The sequence below is a fragment of the Euprymna scolopes genome, chromosome 15 (assembly GCF_053919585.1).
Source record: "Euprymna scolopes isolate OS-2025 chromosome 15, ASM5391958v1, whole genome shotgun sequence".
NCBI lineage: Eukaryota > Metazoa > Mollusca > Cephalopoda > Sepiida > Sepiolidae > Euprymna > Euprymna scolopes.
This window is the reverse complement of record NC_136496.1, coordinates 20,672,428-20,695,961: the sequence shown is the minus strand read 5'-3', so window position 1 is coordinate 20,695,961 and position 23,534 is coordinate 20,672,428. Positions and strand designations below refer to the sequence as shown.

The 23,534-nt window shown below is 32.9% G+C and overlaps 1 protein-coding gene across 2 annotated transcripts in view; it reads right to left on the bottom strand.

Annotated features, from left to right (window-relative positions):
- The window catches only part of LOC145293743 (follistatin-related protein 5-like), a 622,029-nt gene that overhangs the window by 51,665 nt on the left and 546,830 nt on the right, over positions 1-23,534 (bottom strand). For both annotated transcript variants that reach the window (XM_080140217.1, XM_080140218.1), the window contains exons 8-10: positions 23,095-23,212; positions 9,301-9,459; positions 3,741-3,884 (exon numbers count right to left, since the gene is read on the bottom strand). In XM_080140217.1, the coding sequence (XP_079996343.1) occupies positions 3,741-3,884; positions 9,301-9,459; positions 23,095-23,212 (421 nt within the window). The remainder of the gene's footprint in view (positions 1-3,740; positions 3,885-9,300; positions 9,460-23,094; positions 23,213-23,534) is intronic.

Genomic DNA, 23,534 nt, shown 5'->3' with positions numbered 1-23,534 from the left:
TTAGTTTAAACAACTCACGCCTGTCAATGTCTATTGTTTCTTTTAAAAATGTTTACATTTTAGCAGCCATTTTACTATATAAAACAAGATCGTAATTGTTCCACATTTCTAAATCCTCTATATATAAAGTTTCAAGTTTGTAGAAAAAAATTGAAAGAGGAGTTTGGTAGAGATATTGACACAGACAGAGTCACTTATACACACACACACACACACACACACACACACTTGCACACACATATATAATGTGGTACCGGATATGACCTTAAACAATATCCGATGGTGAGGCTCCAACTTAAGGGCTTTGGGGAGTGTGGAGTCACCCTTTAATTGCCATTGCTCCCGGGGTCACTCTGACCCGGAGTGGTAGTTCCTGTTAGGGTCCCAACTATGGGTTAAATAAAAACCGACTTGAAAAAAATATTCTATTAAAAAATTGTTCTTCAAAATCACTGAATTCGGCATACAATACACCGAAACGGATTGATATGCCGTAAAACAAAATTAACCAACCAAAAACATATATATATATATATATATATATATATATATATATATATATATATATATATATATATAACGTTACTTTATTTTAAACGTATGATTCCCGTGTAAGTTCCCCTCGCTTTTATTTTAAATAAAAATCTATCGACCCTTTACATGAGGAGTGAAGGAAAAAACACTAGGTTGGCCATCCTTTTCTCTCCACTATTTGTTTTAATCATTAAAGTCAATAAGTTTTCTCTCCATACGTACATTATGGAAATTTTGTTATCTAAAACAGAAAAATGCGAGCATTAAAAGTAATATGGTTAAGCTTAAACAGGGAAAAGGAAAGGCCTAGTTGTTAAAACAAGAAAGGAAAAGGACAAAATATTCTAGTAGAAAATATAATAAATTTATAATGTAAAATATTGCATCAGAAAGAATTGATTATAAAACGTTATAAATTGAATTTAAACATTTATTAATGCTGCAATATTTCAAGTTGTAAATTTATTATATTTTGTTTTAGAATATCTTGCCCTTTTCTTTACCATTTTTAACAACTCTTCTTTACTTTTTCATGTTTTAGCTTAAGCATATTACTTTTCATGCTCGCATTTTTCTATTGTAATCCATGATTTTTCGAGGCTTCCAATAAATTTACTTGTTCTTTGTTTAATTACAGTCTTATTTTTTGCCGCGAAAAACACATATGTAATCACAATGCACGACACTCGTCTGTTTTAAAGAAGATCAACTCAATTATGTCCATTTCATGCTTTAATTCTCTCTACTTTACTTGTTACTTCTCTTTTTGAGACAGCAGTAAATTATTAGCAACAGTAGTCGTTGAAGCGACGTGGTAGCCATGGAAGCCAGTCATAAAAAAGCGTGGCTCACCTCCTTACATATTCTTACGATTTTAAACACCATAAAATTCATCATAACTTTTGTTTTACTAAACGAAAATTGAAATTTTATTCTTACAGTACAGCCGAGAATGTGATCTATGAACTGTAATAATTGCTTGAAATTTGGTCGAAAAATGAGCGAGCGGCGAAGCTTTAAAGCAGTTCTAAATGAATAAAACTGCCACTTAACTATATATTCAAACGCTACCGCATTTGAATGATATATATATATATATATATATATATTTATATATATATATATATATATATGGTTTGCTTGAAGCATTGTGTGAGATAGGGATGTAGTAGAGATTTAGAAGGCTGTCACAATGCGAGGAATGAAATATAGTCGTTTTTGGTAAGAGAAGACGAGAACAAGTGGCGATTTACAAATCAATAAGTACATACATATATTTTATATATACATGTATTTATTCAGTTGTATTAGGTAAAATGTCTTACTTTTTATGTCTGCGACAATATCCATTATTAATTTCGGAAAAACTTCCCTTTTCAAATGGTGGGCGTAACAGATCGATTCAAAGCATGCTAGATGATGGAGAAGAAGTTGGGTAGCTATGCGGGGCCTCGGAGCAAATGTGAGTAGGGGATTTATGTATGGTCTGATTAGGTAATTAACATGTTTATAATTTTTATTTATTTCTATTTATTTATTTGTCTTTTTTGGTATGTTTGTGTGTTGTACCGTTATCACTGTAAATTTTACGCAGTTATACACAAAGTAGAAAATATGTATACTAGACTTGACAACAATCATTCATTAAGAAACTATTACAACTGAATAATTAATTAATCAATGTTCGTTTTTCAAAGAGTATGTAAATTTGTTACCTTTTATTTAGTAGCTCGCATATATAAGACTAATTATATTAAGTAGTTCATCTTAATAATTCTTAAATAGAAAATGTAGGTTTTTAATATCAATGTAAGTCTGACGAAAAGCTCAACTTTATATTGGCAGAGAAATGAAAACAATCTGAATAATATCTTCAATTAATAAAAATGTATTGTGGACTGAGTCACTGTTGGAGGCATGTTAAGCTTTCTTGCAGTACACCGCGGTGGGTCCCCGACTAGAGCAGGCAATCAATCGATTTGATTGAAAAATGGTCGATTTCATCGATTTCCATGACAATAAACATATGAGAAGTGTAGAATATTTGTTGATCATGCTTCTATCCTGGTCAACATCGGGGTTTCCTGCTAGTATCATATAGAATAGAATCATGTGAAACAGAGAAATTACATCTATCTTATGATACCCTTATGATACCCTTAGCATACCCTTCATGCTGAAGTAGAAAAGTTATTTTTTATGAAGAATCTCTTGAATTATTTGGCATTTAATAATAATATTTTATATCTGTCTTTTATTTACTAATTTATGTCAAGATCAATTTTTGTTTTGTTTCCCTATTTTATAGTTGAATAACGATTTATATTCCTCAGTACTTCGACTATCCGAAGCGAATTCGATCGTCGGGATACTCCGCTGCAATTATCTTCATCGTTCTATATAAAAAAAACCCTTCGGAGCCATAGCACCCCAATTAATACCCTAAGACTGGAAAGTTTGCTCACCATGTCAAGAAAAAACATTACAAAAATTACAAAGGGATCACATGATATATATATATATATATATATATATATATATATATATATATATATATATATATATAGATAGATAGATAGATAGATAGATAGATATAAATCAAACGGTATGAGAACAGTAATGTGAATAATTCAAATATTTAAAAATACTCAGCTGAATTAATATTAGTTCATTGCTGATACTCGTTTTGCTCATCCATATCTCTTGTCCCCCTTCTCTCTCACCCTTTCTCTCTCTCTCTCTCTCTCTCTCTCTCTCTCTATATATATATATATATATATATATATATATAATTCAAACACGATAGTGTTTGAATATATTGTTAAGTGGCAGTTTTAGTCATTTAGAACTGCTTTAAAGCTTCACCGCTCACTCATTTTAATAATTTAATCAGTTTATATATCACTTTCTCAGCTATATTGTGAAAAAAATTCAATTCTCGTTCAGTAAAACAAAAGTTATGATGAATTTACTGGTACTCAAAAGCGTAAAAAAAGTAAAGAGGTGAGCGACATTTTTCTGACTGGTTTCCATAGAAATCACGTCGCTTCAGCGACTAGTGTTGCAACTAATTCACCCCTCTCTCTCTCTCTCTCTCTCTCTCTCTCTCTCTCTCTCTCTCTATATATATATATATATATGTGTACTTTAACGTTAAATGTTAACATATTACACAGAGATCACTTAATAAAAAAATCAAGACTTACCCATTGACTGAGAAGTGTTTGGATTCTGGATGAAAACTGTCGATACGTCCTGAGCTTTTCCCGCTTGGTTCTGGGCCATGCATTTGTAGGCTCCGGTGTCTGTCAGATAATTAGCGCTATGGATGACAAGGGTTCCATTCTCATCTGAAAGGCAATAAAATACAACATAAGGCTGCAGGTAAAATTATATTCATATAATACACATTCGCCAATACATTAGTTCTTCAATTAAAAGCAAACTATGAGGTGCCTTCAATAAGTTTCCAGATTTTTTGTACCGGCATTTAAAATTGTCGTAGGCGCTTTAAAATTCTGTATGTTATTGCTATATATCTTATGAAATTACTGACTAATATTTTATGATTTCAGGTTCAAATGAACAGCCGCAGCAGGAATTCGGATACATCCTAATAAAGCTTGATTGTCACAGCTGATGAATTTCAACAATTCAATCTGAACGTGAGGACACATAAGAAGAATGATATGCAATAAATTTATGTTTTTAACACATAAAAGTTTTCACAGAAACGTATGGAATGCTTAGGACTGGTTTGGCGCCATCTTGCGAAAATCGAGCATCAGTTTTTGAGTGACAGAAGAGATAAAAGTAAGGTAGGGCGTTTTTGAGGAATGATGAGAAGTGTGGAAGCAGCAAGTAAATCAGACCACCAGTGTTGATAGGTCAAATAAAGTATTTTATGGATAAAAACCGTCGTTTGTCTATACAGACAATAAATGCAGAGTTTGATGTCAGTGTGGGAACTGCACAGATCAGTATTTGCGAGGAACTGAAAGTGCGGAAGATTTGCGGGAAGTTTGTCCCAAGGGTGCTTTATCATTGTGACAGACTATTTGACCAAAATGAACGGTCCTGGATATGACCTTAAACTATATCCGATGGTGAGGCTCCAGCCTGCGGGCTTTGGGGAGTGTGGAGTCATCCTTTAATTGCCATTGCTCCCAGGTCCACTCTGACCCGAAGTGGTAGTACCTGTTAGACTCCCAACTATGGGTTAAATAGAAACCGACTTGCAAAAAACAAATATATTCTATTAAAAAAATTCTTCAAAATCACCGGATTCGGCATTAATGTTATTTCCTAAGCTCTAAGGAAAATTTAGAGGCTATTGCTATGTAACAGTTGAGGAGATAAAAAAAGCACACACAAAAGCGTTTCCATCGAGCCTTCCAGAGGTTATTGGAACGGTAAACAAGTGCATTGCCGCCAGAGCAGATTATTAAGAAGGGACTAAAGTTTCATCAGTGTACTATCAATAAAAGAGCTTATGCGAAAAAAGTGTAGAAACATAATTAAAGCACCTCGTATAGCGATTATTATTCATTATATATCGCTTGCAATAAAAGAAGACGAACTGTTAAAATTCTTCCTAGGAAAATCGAAAATTCGTCAATCCGAAACTCGTACGGAATTTACAAGCACTTAAGTTGCCGAATAGATTGCCGCGATTATCAAATTCATAGCAAACCTTCAAGATTGAACGTTTTAGAAACTATCTACATCCAAAAAGTCTTGGTCATTTTACCATTACTGATGATTATTTTTTCTGTTTCAAATATTTTACAGAAATATTTTGGAAATTAATTATGGATAAGTATAGCATTGAACAACGTACGAAAGTTGTGGAATTGTTTTACCAAAATCAAGGGGCAAATATCAAATTCCAACCACGTTCCCCAGACTTGACTAGCCCCGACATTTTCTTGTGGGGATATCTTGAAGAAAGAGTCTACATGAACAAACCCCAAACCCTGCAAGAATTGAAGAAAACCACCAGGAACGAAATAAGGAAGTTAAATCGCAATCCAGAGATTCTGCAATTTGTCATGAATAATGAATAATGAAGAGAGAGCACAACTATGGCAACATTTAAATGACATTATTTTTCATAAATAAAGATCGTTTGAATTTTGCATTTTTTTCAAGAAGATTCCCTTGTCTTAGTCAGATTGTGTTAAAATTACAGAAAGATATCATCAAAAATAAAGAATCTATTTAAGTTCAAAACCTTTCAGTGACTTTTTTGGATACCTTCTAAATGACGTAATTTATACAGTACAAAGTAACACTACGTTCAAAGCGACACTTTTTGAAGTTGAAGGTTCATTCTTCAGTGCGGGTGATATTACTCGTAACAATACAACGCACATTATGTAAGACTGCTACCCTGTAATAGCTGACTTAACGAGATCATTCTATCCCTATAAATTAAAGAGCTCTGTTTGAAACTCTGTTCAGATTCCCGAATTCGACAGTAGAATTCCCAAGTTGGACAAAATACACCTGAAGAACGTCAGAGGTTATACCGATCGAAAAATTGTGAAAATAACACTCAAGGTGAAAACAATAGTTCGAATAACCGAACTTATACAGATATTTTCTTTTGTTATTTTGATATAATTTTAATACGCGTCTAATTGTTACAAAATATCTTACTGTAAAATAAATATAAAATTTATTTTAAATCGATTTATATTTTCACAGTAGATTAATTAATTAAAATTTCATAACTCTACTACTAGTTCTTTTATAATATTTAACTTTAAGAGTGAGAGAGAGAGAGAGAGAGAGAATAAGAGAGAGAACGACAGAAAGATAGATAGATGGATAGATATGTAGAGAGAGACAGATAGACAGACAGAGAGCGAGAAAAGGTACAGATATAGGCATTTATAATTAAGTTATAAGAATGACGATTTGTAGCTATGCCGATACATAATAGTTTAAGAGATTTGATAGGTTACGTTTCTCGCCTTCTGATCTCAGGGAATTAATTAAAAATGGCTACATGCTTGTATATCGGAACAAATATAAATAATCTAGAAACAATATGCTAACCAAAATAAAATAAAATCGTTGTCATTTATTTTAGACTAAAAAACACACAGCACTGTTCTTAAATCCTATTTAATATCTAACAGCTTCTAATCAAATTCCCAGGACAAAAATAATCTTAACAGCACAACTGCGTGACGTCGAGGGTATTTGTGTAGAAGCCATTTTTAATTTTTTTATTAGAGTCTTTTAGAAGTATTCTACGTACTTTAAACTTTGATGTTTCTCCATTGAAATAATATATTAATAGTTTCTTAAAGCACACATTTTTGCTTGTGGATTTCGTCTTCCATTTTATGATTTTCGTCTTTATGAGATGCTTCTACTTTTCTCTCTCACCAGATAATGCGTATTCCTTGCATGTGTCATAATAACATGAAGCATCGTCAAAATAAAAGGATAACACGTTTTGTTTTAACAAAACAATTGTTATTTTAAACTAGCTGGGTTACCCAGCGTTGTCCGGGATCATCGGTAACAAAATATAAATCCTAACTCTCATTTCTCCTATATGTCCTCACATTCACGAGCGATGTAAATGGGGAAGAATTGCAATCACTCTAAGACCTTTTATTTTCGAATTTTTGGCTGTGAAAGAGTTCTGTTTTATTTTACTTATGTCAAACCGCTTCATATCAAGTGGTTTTATGCTAGGTCTGAAGCGATTTTCATGCAAATACTCTAATTAACTCCTCACGATAATGTTGTTTCCGAATATATCAGTATATGTAAGGCATAGAGGTAGGGTTTGTAACATATTTCCTATTTAGAGATGCCCGGAGCGAACGCAGACCTCACGATATCATTGCATTATCTTTGGCCATACAGATACTACACTTATTGTAGTACGATTGTCCAGAAGTATATTTAAGTTAAAGTGCCACGTTTAAGAGAACAGCTTATCATAGTCAAGATTATCGGTTCTTTTTTACTTCAGGTGCGTACTCCACAGGCGAGACGACGGTGACAAACAAGATATGGTTCATATTATTTCACCATGTTAAAATGGTTTTATTGTTCAATAATCTAGCTAAATGGAAAGCAGAAACCGGAAGTAAAAAGGAGCACCTAATCTTGACTATAACCAAACCACCTGCATTGGACTAACTAAAAATCGACGTTATTTCGGCAATAAGGTATCGCAACTTTTAAAACAGGCTAACAACATTGGGCAGTACTTTTTACATTTTGAATGTTGTCTAAATTTCTACAACTGATTGATAGTACTGAATCAGGAAATGACATCTATTTCTCTTTATCAGGTCATGTTTTTGTTTTAATTTGATTTGGAAAAAAATCAAATCTTGTGACAAAATTGATTACATTTTTGTGGCACTATCAGCTGATTTTTGTTAATGCATATCATCCTAAATATGTTTTGAAGAGAAAAATAAATGCTTTCCTCAAAACATATATTGATTATCTGATAGAAACATCGATTACAGTAAACTAAATGGTGGGCATAGATGAAGATCAGTGCACATAAACTGCATGTTGCTTCACTTATGTTTAAACACCAGGGCTTGAACTTTCATTTCTTCGAACGCTTTTCTTCTGACTCCAAAAGTAGTCACTCATCATGACTGTGTCCCAGAGACCTCGATAACTGATCTCTATCTCTCCAAGCCGATGATGGAATCTTTTCCTCTGCACCCAGGTTCTCAGGAAACCGGTTTTATGTGAAAATTGGTAGTGCATCTTGAAGCTCATGTTGAAGTCCAAGTTTCTGAAATCAGTCAAAATGCTGATATGTTCTGCGTAGTTTCTGGCCTTATTGTAGCCATCCACGCTTTTAGTTACACTCCATTCGCTGAGTTTTAGAATTCTGGATCTCTAATTAGCTGTCGGATATAAAGACTATCTAAGATGCTTGCTTTTAACTTCTCCATGGTCAATTCTGGAAAAAGTGGTCACAGTCCTTGTCCAGGGTCTTAGTGGACTGCTTGATTAAGCTGAGCTTGATGTACAACAGTGGGAAGAGTGTTCTGTTTTTTGTAAAGCATTAATTCTCCCCGCACAGGCCAGAAATTCCTCGTATGTTGCCCTTGTCTATTATCTTCTAAATATTAATTTATTTTTCCGTACGTCCAGTGTCACAAAAAAAAACACCATCATCGCAAACATTAATTAATGACAAACGAATTATCCCCTTGTATAATTGCTTTTTATCAGTAAAAAAATCATTAAAACAATTTCCTTTCACAAAAATTAAAAAAAAACATGGCTGTCTGTTTGCGGTTTTAGATTGGCTATATTATTTTATAATTAAAAAAATAGTCATTCTGAGAGGAGACTGTAATTTTGTTATAGTTTATTTTATAAATTAAAAAAACTGCAAGTGAAATGATTTATGTTTCTTTATAATTTATATAAACAAATTATTCAGAAAACAAAACAAAAAAAAGCAAAACAATGCGTTGTAGTGTTCAAGTTTCGTTTTAAAACAATCTAAGTTTTTACATCGATTCTTTTTAGCATTAAAACGTAAAAAAAAGAATTTGCTATTTTTTTATGAATTCGTCGTTATTTTTTTTATTTTATTTTTGATGAATTTTATTTATAATATGTTTTAAATAATTTCAACTAACGTGGTATTTCCACGGTTTCTCCTAGTATAGATAAGATTTGTGTGACATTAGGATATGCGGTCGTAATTGCATTCAATTGAAATACGAGTCTATTTGGAATGGATATTAAATCACTTACGTTGCCTTATGTAGTGTCTGAGGTTGTTTGGTAGAGGCATTTCATTTACTTCCCAGCTGAGTTCTGGTCGAGGTATGCCCTCTGCGTGACATTTCAGTATAACATCGGAGTTGGATTTGTGCAGCTGAGTGGTAGGTGATACAGACACTTTTGGTGGCACTACAAAAAAGATAAATATTTTTTTAATTTAATAAACATTTAGAGACTCAAAAGAAAAAAAGAACTCAAACACGTATAAGAAACAAATATACTTTATTCATCATAACAGAAAATGTATGACGTACAATGTTAAACTATTACCTAATAGTTTAACATTGTACGTCATACATTTTCTGTTATGATTCAGACTGTCGATAATGCTTGTGTTCTTAAACTAAACCGTTGAAAGGAAATCTTGTGGACGCTGTTCTTTTTAAGATTTATTTAACCAGAACAAAGATAGAAAATTAAAAAGCCTTTCGACAAAGGAGACACACACACACACCCACACACACGCACACACACACACACACACGCCCACACACACACATATATTTATTTATATATATATATATATTTGTAGTCATCGACATACAGTCCTGTTTCTTTGTATCACAACTCATCAGTGCCGCTAGACTAGCATCTCTCCCAAGCCCAGGATTGAACCTAGAACCGTCATGTTGACAGTCAGCAGTTCTCCCACGCCCGTAAATAACTTGCTGGAATGTCTATTTAAATAGACACCCGCCACCACTTTTATAGTGCTCAAATCGCCTGTTCGTAAACAAACAAAAAACGAGATCTGCATATATATGCATATATATATATATATATATATATATATATATATATATATATATATATATATATATATTATAAACCCAGTAAAATTCGGAATACTACAAATAAGTCTATACTGCTCCTTATTGTGAGCTGAAATATACACCAATAAAAACAATATGTTCTCAAAGGAGGAAATCATTTTCTCGCCAAAGAATGTAGCAATTCCAGGACACAAGCAATACACTATTAACATGATCCAGGCGGTGAAAGAGTTTACTAAAAGAATTAGATAGAATGTCTATCACCGCACCATGAAAAACACTGAGGATAATAACAACGCCGCCGCTTCGGATTGGAAATCCCAAGGAGGAAAACAGCATTAACTATTGTAAACTTTGCCGGATTAAAACCAGAATTTGCTCACCACAGGTGAACTCCTTGGAACTTTTGTAGCTGAAATTAATAAATATGGTAAAGGGTTTAAAAGTTAAAAAAAGCATGAGTATTTAAACCCTAAGTTAAAAAGCATTAATAAAAATGGTGGACAATCCAAACCTCATGGTTCCAGCAGATAAAACTATGAACATTTACAGTATGAATAAATCTAACTCTAACTGAACTTAATAATAAATATAAGAACGCAACTATAAGATTAACTTGTTAGCACTAACATCTTGTGAGAAAATGGATATTCAGGATAAAATAGAAGTTTATACTCCGCTTAACCTTCGGTTTTTATTGAAGTACCAGAAACCGGACTTCAATAATAAACCCAGTATTAGACTGATTGCACCGTGTGAATCTGACATAGGTAATATCAATAAAAAAGATACTAGACAGAATTGTACCAACCTTAAAATCCCAAATAAAACATAACCTCTGGATTTCTTCGGGTTAAGTAATAAAGTGGTTCGATAAGTTACCGAAAAATCAAAAAAGTAAATTTAATATGTTTGACAGATGCATATTACCCTTCAATTTCCCCTATACTATTCGAGAAAGAACTTATCCCCGAGTGGCTTCCGGGCCTTGATAAATGGTGATCACTGTGTAAAAAAAAAGACTTAAATTAGCTGAAGAGGAAACGGACGTGACCAAGTTAGAGGTTGAAATTATAAAAATAGCGAAAAAAACCCTTAATCAGATATAACGGGGAGTTGTGGACAGGAGAAGATAGAGGGCCATTTTGACATCATAATAGGTTCCCGGATTCTGATTAGGTTACTGACTTGGTAGGCTTGTACTTACTAAGGGAGATAAACATAAAATACCTGGTTTAAAGGGGGGGGGGCTATATAAGGATTACACACTTTTTATAGTTAATTCCAGCGATCGTATTACTGAAAAAAAAACGAGGAAAAATACCCAAAGTTTTCTTAATGAAATGGGATTAGAAATAAGATTAGACAGCAATTACAAAAAAAATAAACTTTCTAAACATTACTCTTAATCGAAGTAATAACACATGAACCGTATCATCAACCTAAGCAAAAATATTCTATATTGATTATCAATCAAACCATTCTAAATGTATGAAGAAGGCGCTTATCCCGAAGATTCTTTTGGATAAGAATACAAGAGGAGTGCAAACGGTAAGAGTAACAATATCGTACACCATGGCAATGAGAGCAAGAAAGAAACTGAAGGTTAATAAAGGATACATTAATAAGGATCAAAGAAATGAAAACAGAGAGATAATAATCGCAGTGAAACAGGTAATGATGTGGTGGGTACTATGAATAAGAAAAACAGACGCAAGAAACACGTTTGGTTTAATCCGCCGTTTAGCGAGCATATCCAAAACAATATACCTATGGAATTTTACAGAATAATTGATAAAGATTTCCCACCTGAGAATAGATTAAGCAAAATAATTAATAGAAACCCGGTAAAACTATTTTTCTCCACCTCTTCCAACTTAGCCAACACTATAATAAGTTCTAATAAGAGGAAAATAAGCAAAATAAGGAATAATAATAAGTCAATATCGGATGAACGTGTTTTAGAGAGAAAATATAATTACAGAATACCTGGCAATTGTTCGTTGGGTGGCAAATGCTTAACCTCAGAAATAGTGTACAAATTTGAGATTAATGCCGATAATATTAAGAAGGTATATCTTGGGCCACGGATGCGTTTTTAAGGATAGATACAGCAACCATGTTGTATCATTCATCAAGAACCAACATTAGAAATAAAAAGAGGAATACAACTGCATTAGGTGATGGGTCAGGGAACTTCATAGAAACAAACAAAAATTTGAATTGAAATGGTCAATAATAGCTAGGGGTAGTGAGTATAGACCTGGGAAATCAAAAGGGTGCAATCTTTTTACTGTGTTAATATGTGTTTACTGGAAGCCTTCGACATAGTGAATTCTAAATAAGAAATATTAAATAAAAGGCTGGATGCTATACAAGGATGGCTTCACAAGAATAGATTTTTGCTATCACGTCTTAAATGAAGCTAAGGTAAAAAAACATTCTGATAAAAATAAAGGTTCTTGCGTGCCAGGCCAAAGTTAATATAGAGTTAAATAATGATGTAAATTAGTTAATATAGAGTTAAATAATGATGTAAATTAGATGTGATGAATGATTCAAATCTAGCAAGCAAATCTGAAATCTAATATTCTACACTAGAAAAACATTTTTAGAAATAAATACCATGGCTTACTTGATGAGAAATTTAGATCTATAATAAGGATTAACAAAAATTAGCAATATTGTTTCAATACTGGGAACACATTTTTAGTCATATTGATGGAGAAATAGTTGATACCGTTTCCAGAACAATAAAATAGCTTAACAAAAAAAAAAAATTAGCAATATAAATTAAAAAAAAATAGTAATTAAAGAATGAGGATTAATTGATTCTGTTTTTAGATCAGTAAAACTTGAAAAATCCTAGCTTCTTAAATATTACTCTTGTTCTAAACGATTAAATCCAAAAAAACGAAGGTGAACCCCCACTTTCATTGGAGTAAAATGTACATGGGGCTAAAGATTATATTTATTATTAGAATACTTATTAATGGGATATGTATTATTATTAGATAAATATGTAAAAAACTTATTTCCTGAATTTTTATTTTGTATTAAAGCCACGCTTGACCCCAGAAAATTATGGTTGGGTGGCAAACTTAGGTTAAATCATTGGTAATAAAATTAGTATTATGGTTAAGATATGCTTTACAAACTTTGAATAGGCTAGCTTAGTTTTAATTGGATTTGTTTAATTAATAAATAAATCATAAATGCATGTTAGGAATTTACCAAAGCTTAAAACATCGAACGACCTTAGTTACTTCCCTGTCATCGTTATGAATACTTATTAGGATTTTGTAAACGTATAATTTCAACAAAAACCTTTAAAATTTCGAACTTACAGAGTTATCGCTCTTCTACATCTTAAATATCCGATAATCGTAAATCTTAATAGGAAAGAACAAAAGAAAATAAAAAATAAGAATATGAAATAGATTGAGATCCTTAATTTTAACTAGGTAAAAAGTAATGTTAAACTTTATTTCTTTATTGAATAAATTTTAAACAAAAACTTTTTTTAAATCACTTACATAGGTTAGCCGATATTTTTGTAAATTAATAAAGCAAATTCCTGATACAAAACTAACATAGAATCGTAACGATTAAACTTAATTGATTAGTCCCGATTAAAAAAAAAATAAGTTAAATTAAATAAAGAAATATAGAAATTTAATTTAAGAAATCAATGAATAGTATAAATAAAACATATTAAATGGACATAGGTAATTAATGGTAACTTCGTATAATATTTAATTGGATTTTTTTAAAATAGAGATACGAAAATAGGTATATATATAAATCTTTAAAAATACTTGTGATAGAAGTAAAATAGTTTCGCTTATCTTCTTTTCCTTATAAGGGAAATGTTTTCCATAATGTTTTATTGTTAAAGTGTTTTTTATTCAATAAGTATGAGGAAAGGCTGTTCTTGCGAAAATTTTCAAACGACATAATGTTTAAATTTGTCCGAATGGTTTTGAAACAATTTCAACTACCGATGAAATACACTATTTGTTGCACACCCCATTCTTTGAAGTCTTGGCTATTGTTAAAACAATATATATATATATATATATATATATATATATATATATATATATCACTCTTGTCAAAAAGCCTTAATTCCTCTCTCTCTCTCTATATATATATATATATATATATATAAAGAGAGAAGAAGAAAAAGAAGAAGATGATGATAATGATGATGATGATAATGAAGAAGAAGAAGAAGAAGTTAATTTACATATTTAGCAGGCTGATTTAAGCCAACTATGGTGCCCATTCCGCCTCATAGTGCTGTCAGTTTGTTCTCGTCGATGTTTAAGAGCTGAAGGAGTAAACTGCCTTTCTTGGCGGATGTCACGTGTTTTTTTTTTTTAGTAATCCCTTATCAATTACAGTGTCTAATGAGAGAGACCAGGCGTTATTTGAGTGATGAAAATCATGAATTTTTTTACCTGAGTTTCATAACTTATGAGCACACTTTATGACAAGTATCTGTTGATATTGGATTTCAGATGACCGTGTTACCGTGCATAGGGAACTAGTCTAATGGTAATGTGATCCATGGATAGGAAATTTTGTAAAAAAAAATCTCTGTTCAGGGAAATTCGGCTAAATGCAATCCACACAGAAAAATAAAATAAAAGTAGTTTCAAGTGCTGTAGATGGCGAGTTCTTGCGGTGAATGTTTTTGTGAATCGGAACCAGAAATTGGATCGTAACCATATGCCTTCGTTTAAAATAACAATAAAGTAAAGAACAAGAGGTGTTATTAGAAATGGATTGATTCAAATTTGACATGGCGCATTGAGATGCTGCTGTATTATATGAGATGGATAAAATATCAGTACAACTACTACGACTACAATAAATAATATCTATATGACAATAAAGACTGCTACTAATGCCTTTTTATTACTTCTGCTAATATTAAAACAAAAAACCTATAAACTCCAAAAATACTAAATATTTCACCACATTATGCATGAGACACTCTTGAATAATATAAGTTAAACCCAAGAGAGGTAACATCCAATACTACTACTTTTACTACTGCTATCACTATTACTTATTTGTGCAAATATTTGAAAGAAGGTACTGTTAGATTATAATACGGTTAAAAGTTTAATAAGTTATTATCGATCTATCTATCTGACTACAACCCATTTATCCATCTATCCAATGGTATTGTAAAAATAGTTTAGATTGGGAGTTATTTATTGTTTAGCCAAAGATGTTTACATAAACTAGCTAAATTAAATAAACAAAAAGACATTCAACATTTGCGTACGTGACAGAGATCACACGTTAGAAGACGTGTGCTTTTGATGACGTAACGAAACTGAAAGTAAAGAGGCCAAGAAGATTAGATTTGGGAACTTGTGTTTGGCCACGAAAGTGAGCAGACGTGCTTCAAAGCCGGGAAACGGGAAAGGAATTGAAGTTGCGGAAGATTTGCGAGAATGTACCAATCCTCAACTACCTCCTTGTCACAGACTATTAGACCAAGATTGGCATCAAGCCAGTTCTTCACTCTGCCTATAGTCCATACCTTGCTTCATGTGACTGTTGGCTATTCCCTAAGCCTAAAGAAAACCTTAGAGGTTGTCACTATGAGACAATTGCTGAAATGAAAGAGGCTATGACGATGATCATTGACACGCTCACACAAGAGGATTTCCCTGCAGCCTTCCAAAATTTGTTGGAACGGTATAAAAAGTGATTTGCAGGCGAAGGAGATGACTTCGAAGGGAACTAGAGTTTCATGTGTGTATTATCGTTAAAATTGTCCATACGAAAAACGCCTAGACACTTATTGAAAGCACCTTGTACGAAAAATAAAATACAAAAACAAACAAAAACACAGTCTGTTCAGAATTTGCGTACAAAACCGTTAAAAGTCAACTATGTCTCCAAACAGCCGGTCTAATTGGAATTTTTCCAGGGTTGGGAGGACATTATATGATAGGCAATAAACCCATCATCCGCCCAAAAAGTTGTAGTAAATTATGGGAGGATGACGTCACCTGAACTTAACTGCCGTGAAGAACACTTAATAGTACACAAAAAGTTTTTATATATTTTAGCAATCACCCTAGGTCCGAATGGCAATAAAACAAAATCGGTGCATCTGTAACGAACCATTAAAACTTAAATTATAGCTTAAGACAAAAAAATAGAATGTACTGCGCGAGTAATAACGCATTAGATAGGAGGTCATCAATGCTAGAGAGGATTACATCCCGTAACATTTTTAATCTGTATCCTAACACTAAACCCAGTGGCAGTAATAAATAAACAGAAACACCAGAATGGTGCACGTAATGAATGTGACAGTGAGGCTTAAAGTCGATGTAAAGTCTAATGGACTCTTAAAATAAATCGCGTACTAAGATATTGTGGTCTATAACATCGAGACGCCACCCAGAACGAAAGCGACTCAGGTGTTTTAAGTGTGAATACCTAGTTCAAAGTCAGCGGTTTCAACGATTAATATAATTGTATCAACCTTTCTTACTGCTTACTTCTCATTGCTACGCCAAGCCGATGAGACACAATAACCAGTGAATAAAGATTTAAAAAAATGCATTCGCTTATACCGAAAATGCGAAAAGGTTATTTTTTTAGTTTCAGTGAAATATCGGGGTTAAATTCATTTGAGAATTGATGCTGCATTAATCTACAAAAATAAATTCTCTCTTTCTCTGTATATATTTTTTATATACTAGCGGATGACTCGGCCGTAATATACGCTTAAATATCATATTTTACACTGTCCAGATTCGTATATTTTCTTATAGAGTCGTTATTTTAAAACAAAAATGTATTTAGGTGCCATCAGCTAGAATCGAAACCGAAACTTCAGCATTCAAAGCTGGTGTCGTTATTACACGCATATAAACCGATTAAAAATTAAAAATAAATTAAGATAAGTGTACAAATTGTTTAACAGTTTTTTCTTCCAATTTTGACCCTCCTTTTTGACTATTAAAAAACAATTTTAACCGGCTAAAGACCCATAAACGCACAGTCCGTAAAAATAGAATCATTCGAGGCCCCTAGCGCTGCTCTGCCACTCTAAGTTTCAGACGAGATAGAGTTTTAAAATATTGAGACAGATAGACAGACATATGGCCGTTTATATATTAGATCATTATTCATCTACATTATTTACAAATTAAAGTTGTACCAAAAGAAAAAAGTTAATTTTATCAGGAATGCATTATTCCAACTTTCTGTCTTTGAATACTCTTTCCGAATGTTGATTATGAATACCCGCCGACAGAGCATTTGTAGGCACTTAATTTCCTTCAATTCTTGTATTAATTCTCGGTGGCCTATAAGAAAAATACTTGCCTACAAAGTTATGAGTGGTTTTATGACTGGATTCGAATCACACGATCATCAGTAATTATTACTTGCTACACTAGTGTACATAAGGATACAAATTCTTTATATTTATTTTAAAAAACATCATAGTTATATTTACTTATATATATATATATATATATATATATATACGTGGACGTATATATATATATATATATATATATATATATATATATATATATATATATATACGTCTATACATATAAGTATATATATGTGGGCATGTGTGTTTATGTATATATGTGTGGGCATGTGTGTTTATGTATATATGTGTTTAATGTGTGTTTATGTATATATATGTGTTTTATCTTGAAAATTTATTTTGTAGACTATTCGGTATGTTATGAATTATGAATGAAACTATCTTTTTTCGTGCTATTGTTTTCACGAATATTATTACTAAATCAGGTCATTTTGTTGATGGACTGAACACAAGCAAAGAATACTATAGGGTAGAACGGTAAAATTTTCGTCCAAGAAAAACCACATGATTCCAGTCTCGTTTGATGAAAATAAGGGTTTTTTTTATTGCAGACCATATTCTAATTGGCCAGTTGTGTACAGATGCCAAGTGTGATAGGAGTCTTCTATCATGTCTGAAAGTGACACAATGTTCAACGAGCGAGATCTGAGATGTGCTGCTGTACAAATTCTACTTTTTACCAAATGAAAGTTATAACAACATGACAATTGCCACCACTCTCAAAATGCATCGCCTGATTGCCACGAATAACATGGACGTTCCCAAGGAAATGAAAACAAAGTTTCCGGCCACGGTTATGCTCTTTGGTGTGGTTTTAACTAAGAGCTACATCGTGCCACTTCACTTCTTCGTAGTCGGCTTGAAAGTAAACACCAAAGTGTACCTGGATGTTCTGAAGAGTGTGGTGACCCTCTGGTGAAATGAGGTGGTCGCTTGTAGACCCTCGGTATGGCAGGGGGATTCGGTGCGGGCTCACAAGTTCAAAGAGACACAGGCTTCGATTCAGAAAGAGTGCTACGATTTTGTTCTCTTCTCTTACTGGCCACCCCTCCTCCCCCGACTACTTCGTTTGGTCATACGTCGAAAACATCACCAACATGACCTCCCACAACATCAAAGCCAGCCTGATTTCTGTCATCCGCCGAGTATTCAGCGAGCTACCGCGGGCTCTTGTGGAAAAGGCGTGTTTCAAGTTTCGGATCCGTGATTGAGGCCGAAGTCGGCAGCAGATATCAGCTCTGCTACATAATCAAATTACCTGAATTGATTTAAAAAAAATTATAGTGTTGTTTTCTATAGGGCGATTATTTTATCATTTCTACCCTGTGCACATTGAAAAATGAGGCTCATGGTATTCCAACCAGTGCTTCACAATATGGACCAGCTAACTTGAGCGTCGTTTTGGACAGATTGACGTACGAACCATACGCTTGAAGAGAGAGACAGAGAGAGAGAGAGAGAGAGAGAGAGAGAGAGGAGGGGAGAGGGAAATAGATTTGCGCAGCACATGTATAGAATGGAATATAAAGATACAGAGAAAAAGAGAGAGAGACAGAAAGAGAAAGAAAGAGAGACAGAGGCAGAGACAGAGAAAGAGGAGCGTTTAATAAATCTGTCTTCAGTTGTTCGTCACGATCATCGATCATCAAAGAGGTTATACGTCGAAAGTTCAACAAAGTCACAAAATGTCTGGCATTCACCAAGTTGGGTTTTGATGAACTTAAAAAAACAGCCGTTGGCACTTGTCAAAACTATGCTATTACTGTTGAAGATTTATATCTTCTCGATGATCGTCATGCAACTTACTTGTGAATATTTGTTCTTTCCAGGAGCAATCACACACACACACACACACACACACACACACACACACACACACACACACACACACACACACAGACACACACACACACACACACACGCACACACATACACACGCAGACACACACAAACACACACAAACACAGACACACAGACACACACACACACAGACACACACACATACACACACACACACAGCCACACAGACACACACACACATTAGTAGGTTAGTGTAAAAATAATGTCGTTTTTTGACATATATATATATATATATATATATATATATATAATAAAAAAACGATATTATTTTTCCCAACTTAATATCTACATAAAATTTCATGTAAATATCGTCATTATTCACTTTTTACAGTGCTCAACACGTAAGTAGAGCGAGGTAGTAAGTTTAAAAATATATATATATGGCAATTAAGCTACGCAGGAATTTTTGCGTTTCATTCTCGTGAGGATTCGTCAGAATGAAACGCGGAGAATTCTATATAGTTATATTGCCATATATATTTAAAAAACTTACTATGTATATATATATATATATAGATAGATGACCTTGTCTGTCTGTCTGTCTGTGTGTGGAACGGTCTCTATCAAATGACGCTGTCAATTTTTGTTCTACGGTCTAAAAACTTGATATTTAAAGGATCTTGACAGTTGAAACAAATTTGATTTGATTTTTAGCCAGTAAGGATAGCTGCGAACGTGGTAACGCATGCGTTATTATATATTTATACATTTAACAACGTTATTTTGTAAAGTTTTTAAATGCTTATGGACTATGATCAGCCCGTAACTAACAACGCTGGAAGGCAAAATGTTTTGGTTTCAATTCTAGCTGATGACAGCCAATTTATATATAAAAAAATTAAACCACTACGTTATACTGTCTACAATATAATAAGCAATAGAGATTTGGCTCTATTATAATAAATACGAGATCTGCATAAATTAAAATAGCATAAGCGTATCTTACAAGTGGACAATGCCGAGCAGCTTACTAGTATATCTATTTATACACCTAGATTTTTTTGTGTAATTATATTTATATAAAGACCCTTTTTATTCTATTTATTTAAAAAGAAAATACAACTTTGTAATATATGGGTCGTGGAATTGCATTCATCTGCAAAATATCTAACTAAGTTGCATATTCTTTGAAATATTTATTTGAATCAATTTCATATTAATTTTTTCGGATTTCTTATATATATAAATATATATATATTTATGTATGTATGCGTATATATATATATGCATGTATGTATAAAACACTTTGCCTACCAAACTCCTCCGTCAGTATTTGGTCTACAGAAAGTAAATTGCATATATAGGGTATTTGAACGAATGCGGAACGTTATATGTGGGTATTAGCCGGTGAAAAATTAAATTTGCCCGGTTCAGGTCGAACGACAGCATTACGAATATGCATGCGTAACGTAGAGCTATTGGTTCGTCTTTTAATTTTTAGCCTTGCAGCAAACACGCTTTCATAAGTCAAGATGTAAGGTAGATGGTAAGTTAAACGTTTTGGTTTCGATTCTCAGTGGTGGCGCACTAGTCAATTTTTAAAAACTTTTTAAATCATTACTATATATTGAGTCCAATATAATATAATAATCAATACACCTGCATTATTCAAAATATCATAGTTAAGCGTATTATACGACCGAGCAATGTCGGGCGACTTGCTAGTATATATATATATATATATATATATATATATATATATATATATATATATGTGTGTGTGTGTGTGTGTGTGCACGCGCGTAATCAGCACATATATAGAAGAAGGAGAAAGTTTCACGTGAATATCAAATAGAAATACCACATTCAAAAGCGGTACCTAATCACTTGTATATACATTTTAGGAAAGATGATGACGTTAGATTTTTTTAAAATTCTTGCAAGAAGGCGTAGACAACTTTCTACATAAAGCATTTGGTATTCTCTTATGCTCCGCAATCTATTACTGGCCAGATTTAATGTTGCTTAACTTCAGCAATCTACACCCACCCACTAATATATATATATATATATATATATATATATATATATATATATATATATGTATGTATGTATATATATATATATATGTGTGTGTGTGTGTGTGTGTGCGTGCGTGTTACAAAAGCCAGCCGCCCTGCGTTGACTGGTCGTAAAATTCGCTTAAATATGGTATTTAAATTAATGCAGATTTCGTATTATATTATATTGGACGCAACATATAGTAATAATTTAAGAAAGTAAAAAAAAAAATGACTCGTGCGCCACCACTGAAAATCGAAACCAAAATATTTAGCTTACGATTTAATTTTTTCTCTGGCACTTATGCCTGGCAAATAAAGGCATGTTTGTTACAAGACTAAGAATTAAAACATGAACTAATAGCTACTACGTAATACATGCATATTCGTAATGCCGTCATTCGACCATCACTTGGCAATTTCATTTTTTTTTTTAATTTTCACACCTTTTACACCAATTTTCCTCCGCTAAAACCGAAATATATAGTTTTCCATTGGTTTAGATACTCTATACAATAAGTTTCATTTCTATAGACAAAAGACTGACAGAGGAGTTTTGTAGGCAAATTTTTTTAAAGAAAAATATTTACGTATACATTAATATATATGGAAACAGGTTTTTGTTTAGCATAACTTTTTATACAAATATTACCCAAGTATAAATCATGTAGAATATCTGTATGGATATAATTACACGTAATAGTTAACTAAAGATGATCATCCTATAAGAAAACCGAAAAAAACTAAAAGGGAAATAATTAAACTGAATGGTTAAAAGAATATGCATATTAGCTGGACCTTTTGCAGATGAATGCAATTCCACGATCCCTATATCACATTTCATTTAAAATTTTCTTTCTAAATAAATAAATAAGAAATTTAATGCGAATATTTATATACACACACAAAAAATACATAGGAGTATAGATATGTATAATTCTTTTTACTACAAACATGTTATATTGCCATTTAGAACACAACTATTAGGGATTGTGTATAAGAACGAGCTGTCTATTCACAATACATTCAAACTTCTTCGGATTAGAAAAGTCAGGGACTCAAGGAGTGAATTGCAAAGTCCAAGGGAAGAAATTATTAGAGTAGAAAGTAGAAAGCGTACGGACATCTAAGCACCTCAAAGGTGAAGGGGTTGACTTTTGCTATTAATCGGGTTAGTCAGATTTATTTACGTCGAAGGAGCACACGAGATGAGTTCATCAGAGCATAGTCTATTAAAATACTTGTAAAACATGCAAAGGTATGTCACATTGTGAGTATGGGACAGAGGTTGGATCTTGGCCGACAGTACGGGGTCCATTAGAGTTGAGACCCTTATTCTGACCCTGCATAAGTGTGAAAGTTTAGTTGTAGATGCACCAATTCCGATTGGTCAAAAAGACTCCAGGCATTGGTGAATTGTGGCTTTGTAAAAATATAAGAATATCTCTAGTCTTAGAACTTTTGCAGTACTGCCTGTGGAGCCCAACTTTTTTTTTTTGCATGTGAATTTTAAGCTTAGCACTTTGAAAGATAGGCTTTCAGGTAGGTTGTTATTTGTCATCGCTTGCAACAATTTCCCTTCGTCGCTTGTTATCAGCCAAAAAAGGCACCAATGAATATATAGATATCAAAATTGCCCCCAACACATGTAAAAAAATATAAATGCTGTGCAAATTGTCATCAAATTGTTTGTGTTCTTCTGTAGATCGACTGAAAAAAAAAAACGGGAGTTTTAACGAATGGTACTTACTGTGTACTTTAAGAATATGCGTTTGTTTAATGCTTGGATCCTCCTTGTCATGGCATGTGTAGTTACCCATGTGATGGATACCAACACTGCTGATATAAAGAGATCCGTCATCAAATACCTGAAGAAAAGAAAAAAATGGGAACCGTTCTTATAATCACATGAAACAAACATTCTATCATTTCATCTATACATCTATAAAAGTAAAATATATATGTTGTGGAGACGCCCACTAATTAACATAGGTGGGTGAGTGAGATATACAAAGGTATCAATCACCAATACCGCGGTGGTTCTGCAACCGGCCGCCAAATAGGCAAGACGCCTATGTTTCCCCCAGTAATTCATGCAACAAGCCACCTGCCGGAATATCCCAACTGAAGTATATCTGAAGACATGTAAATATGTATATAAATTCTCTTCCTAATATATTATTGTTATAC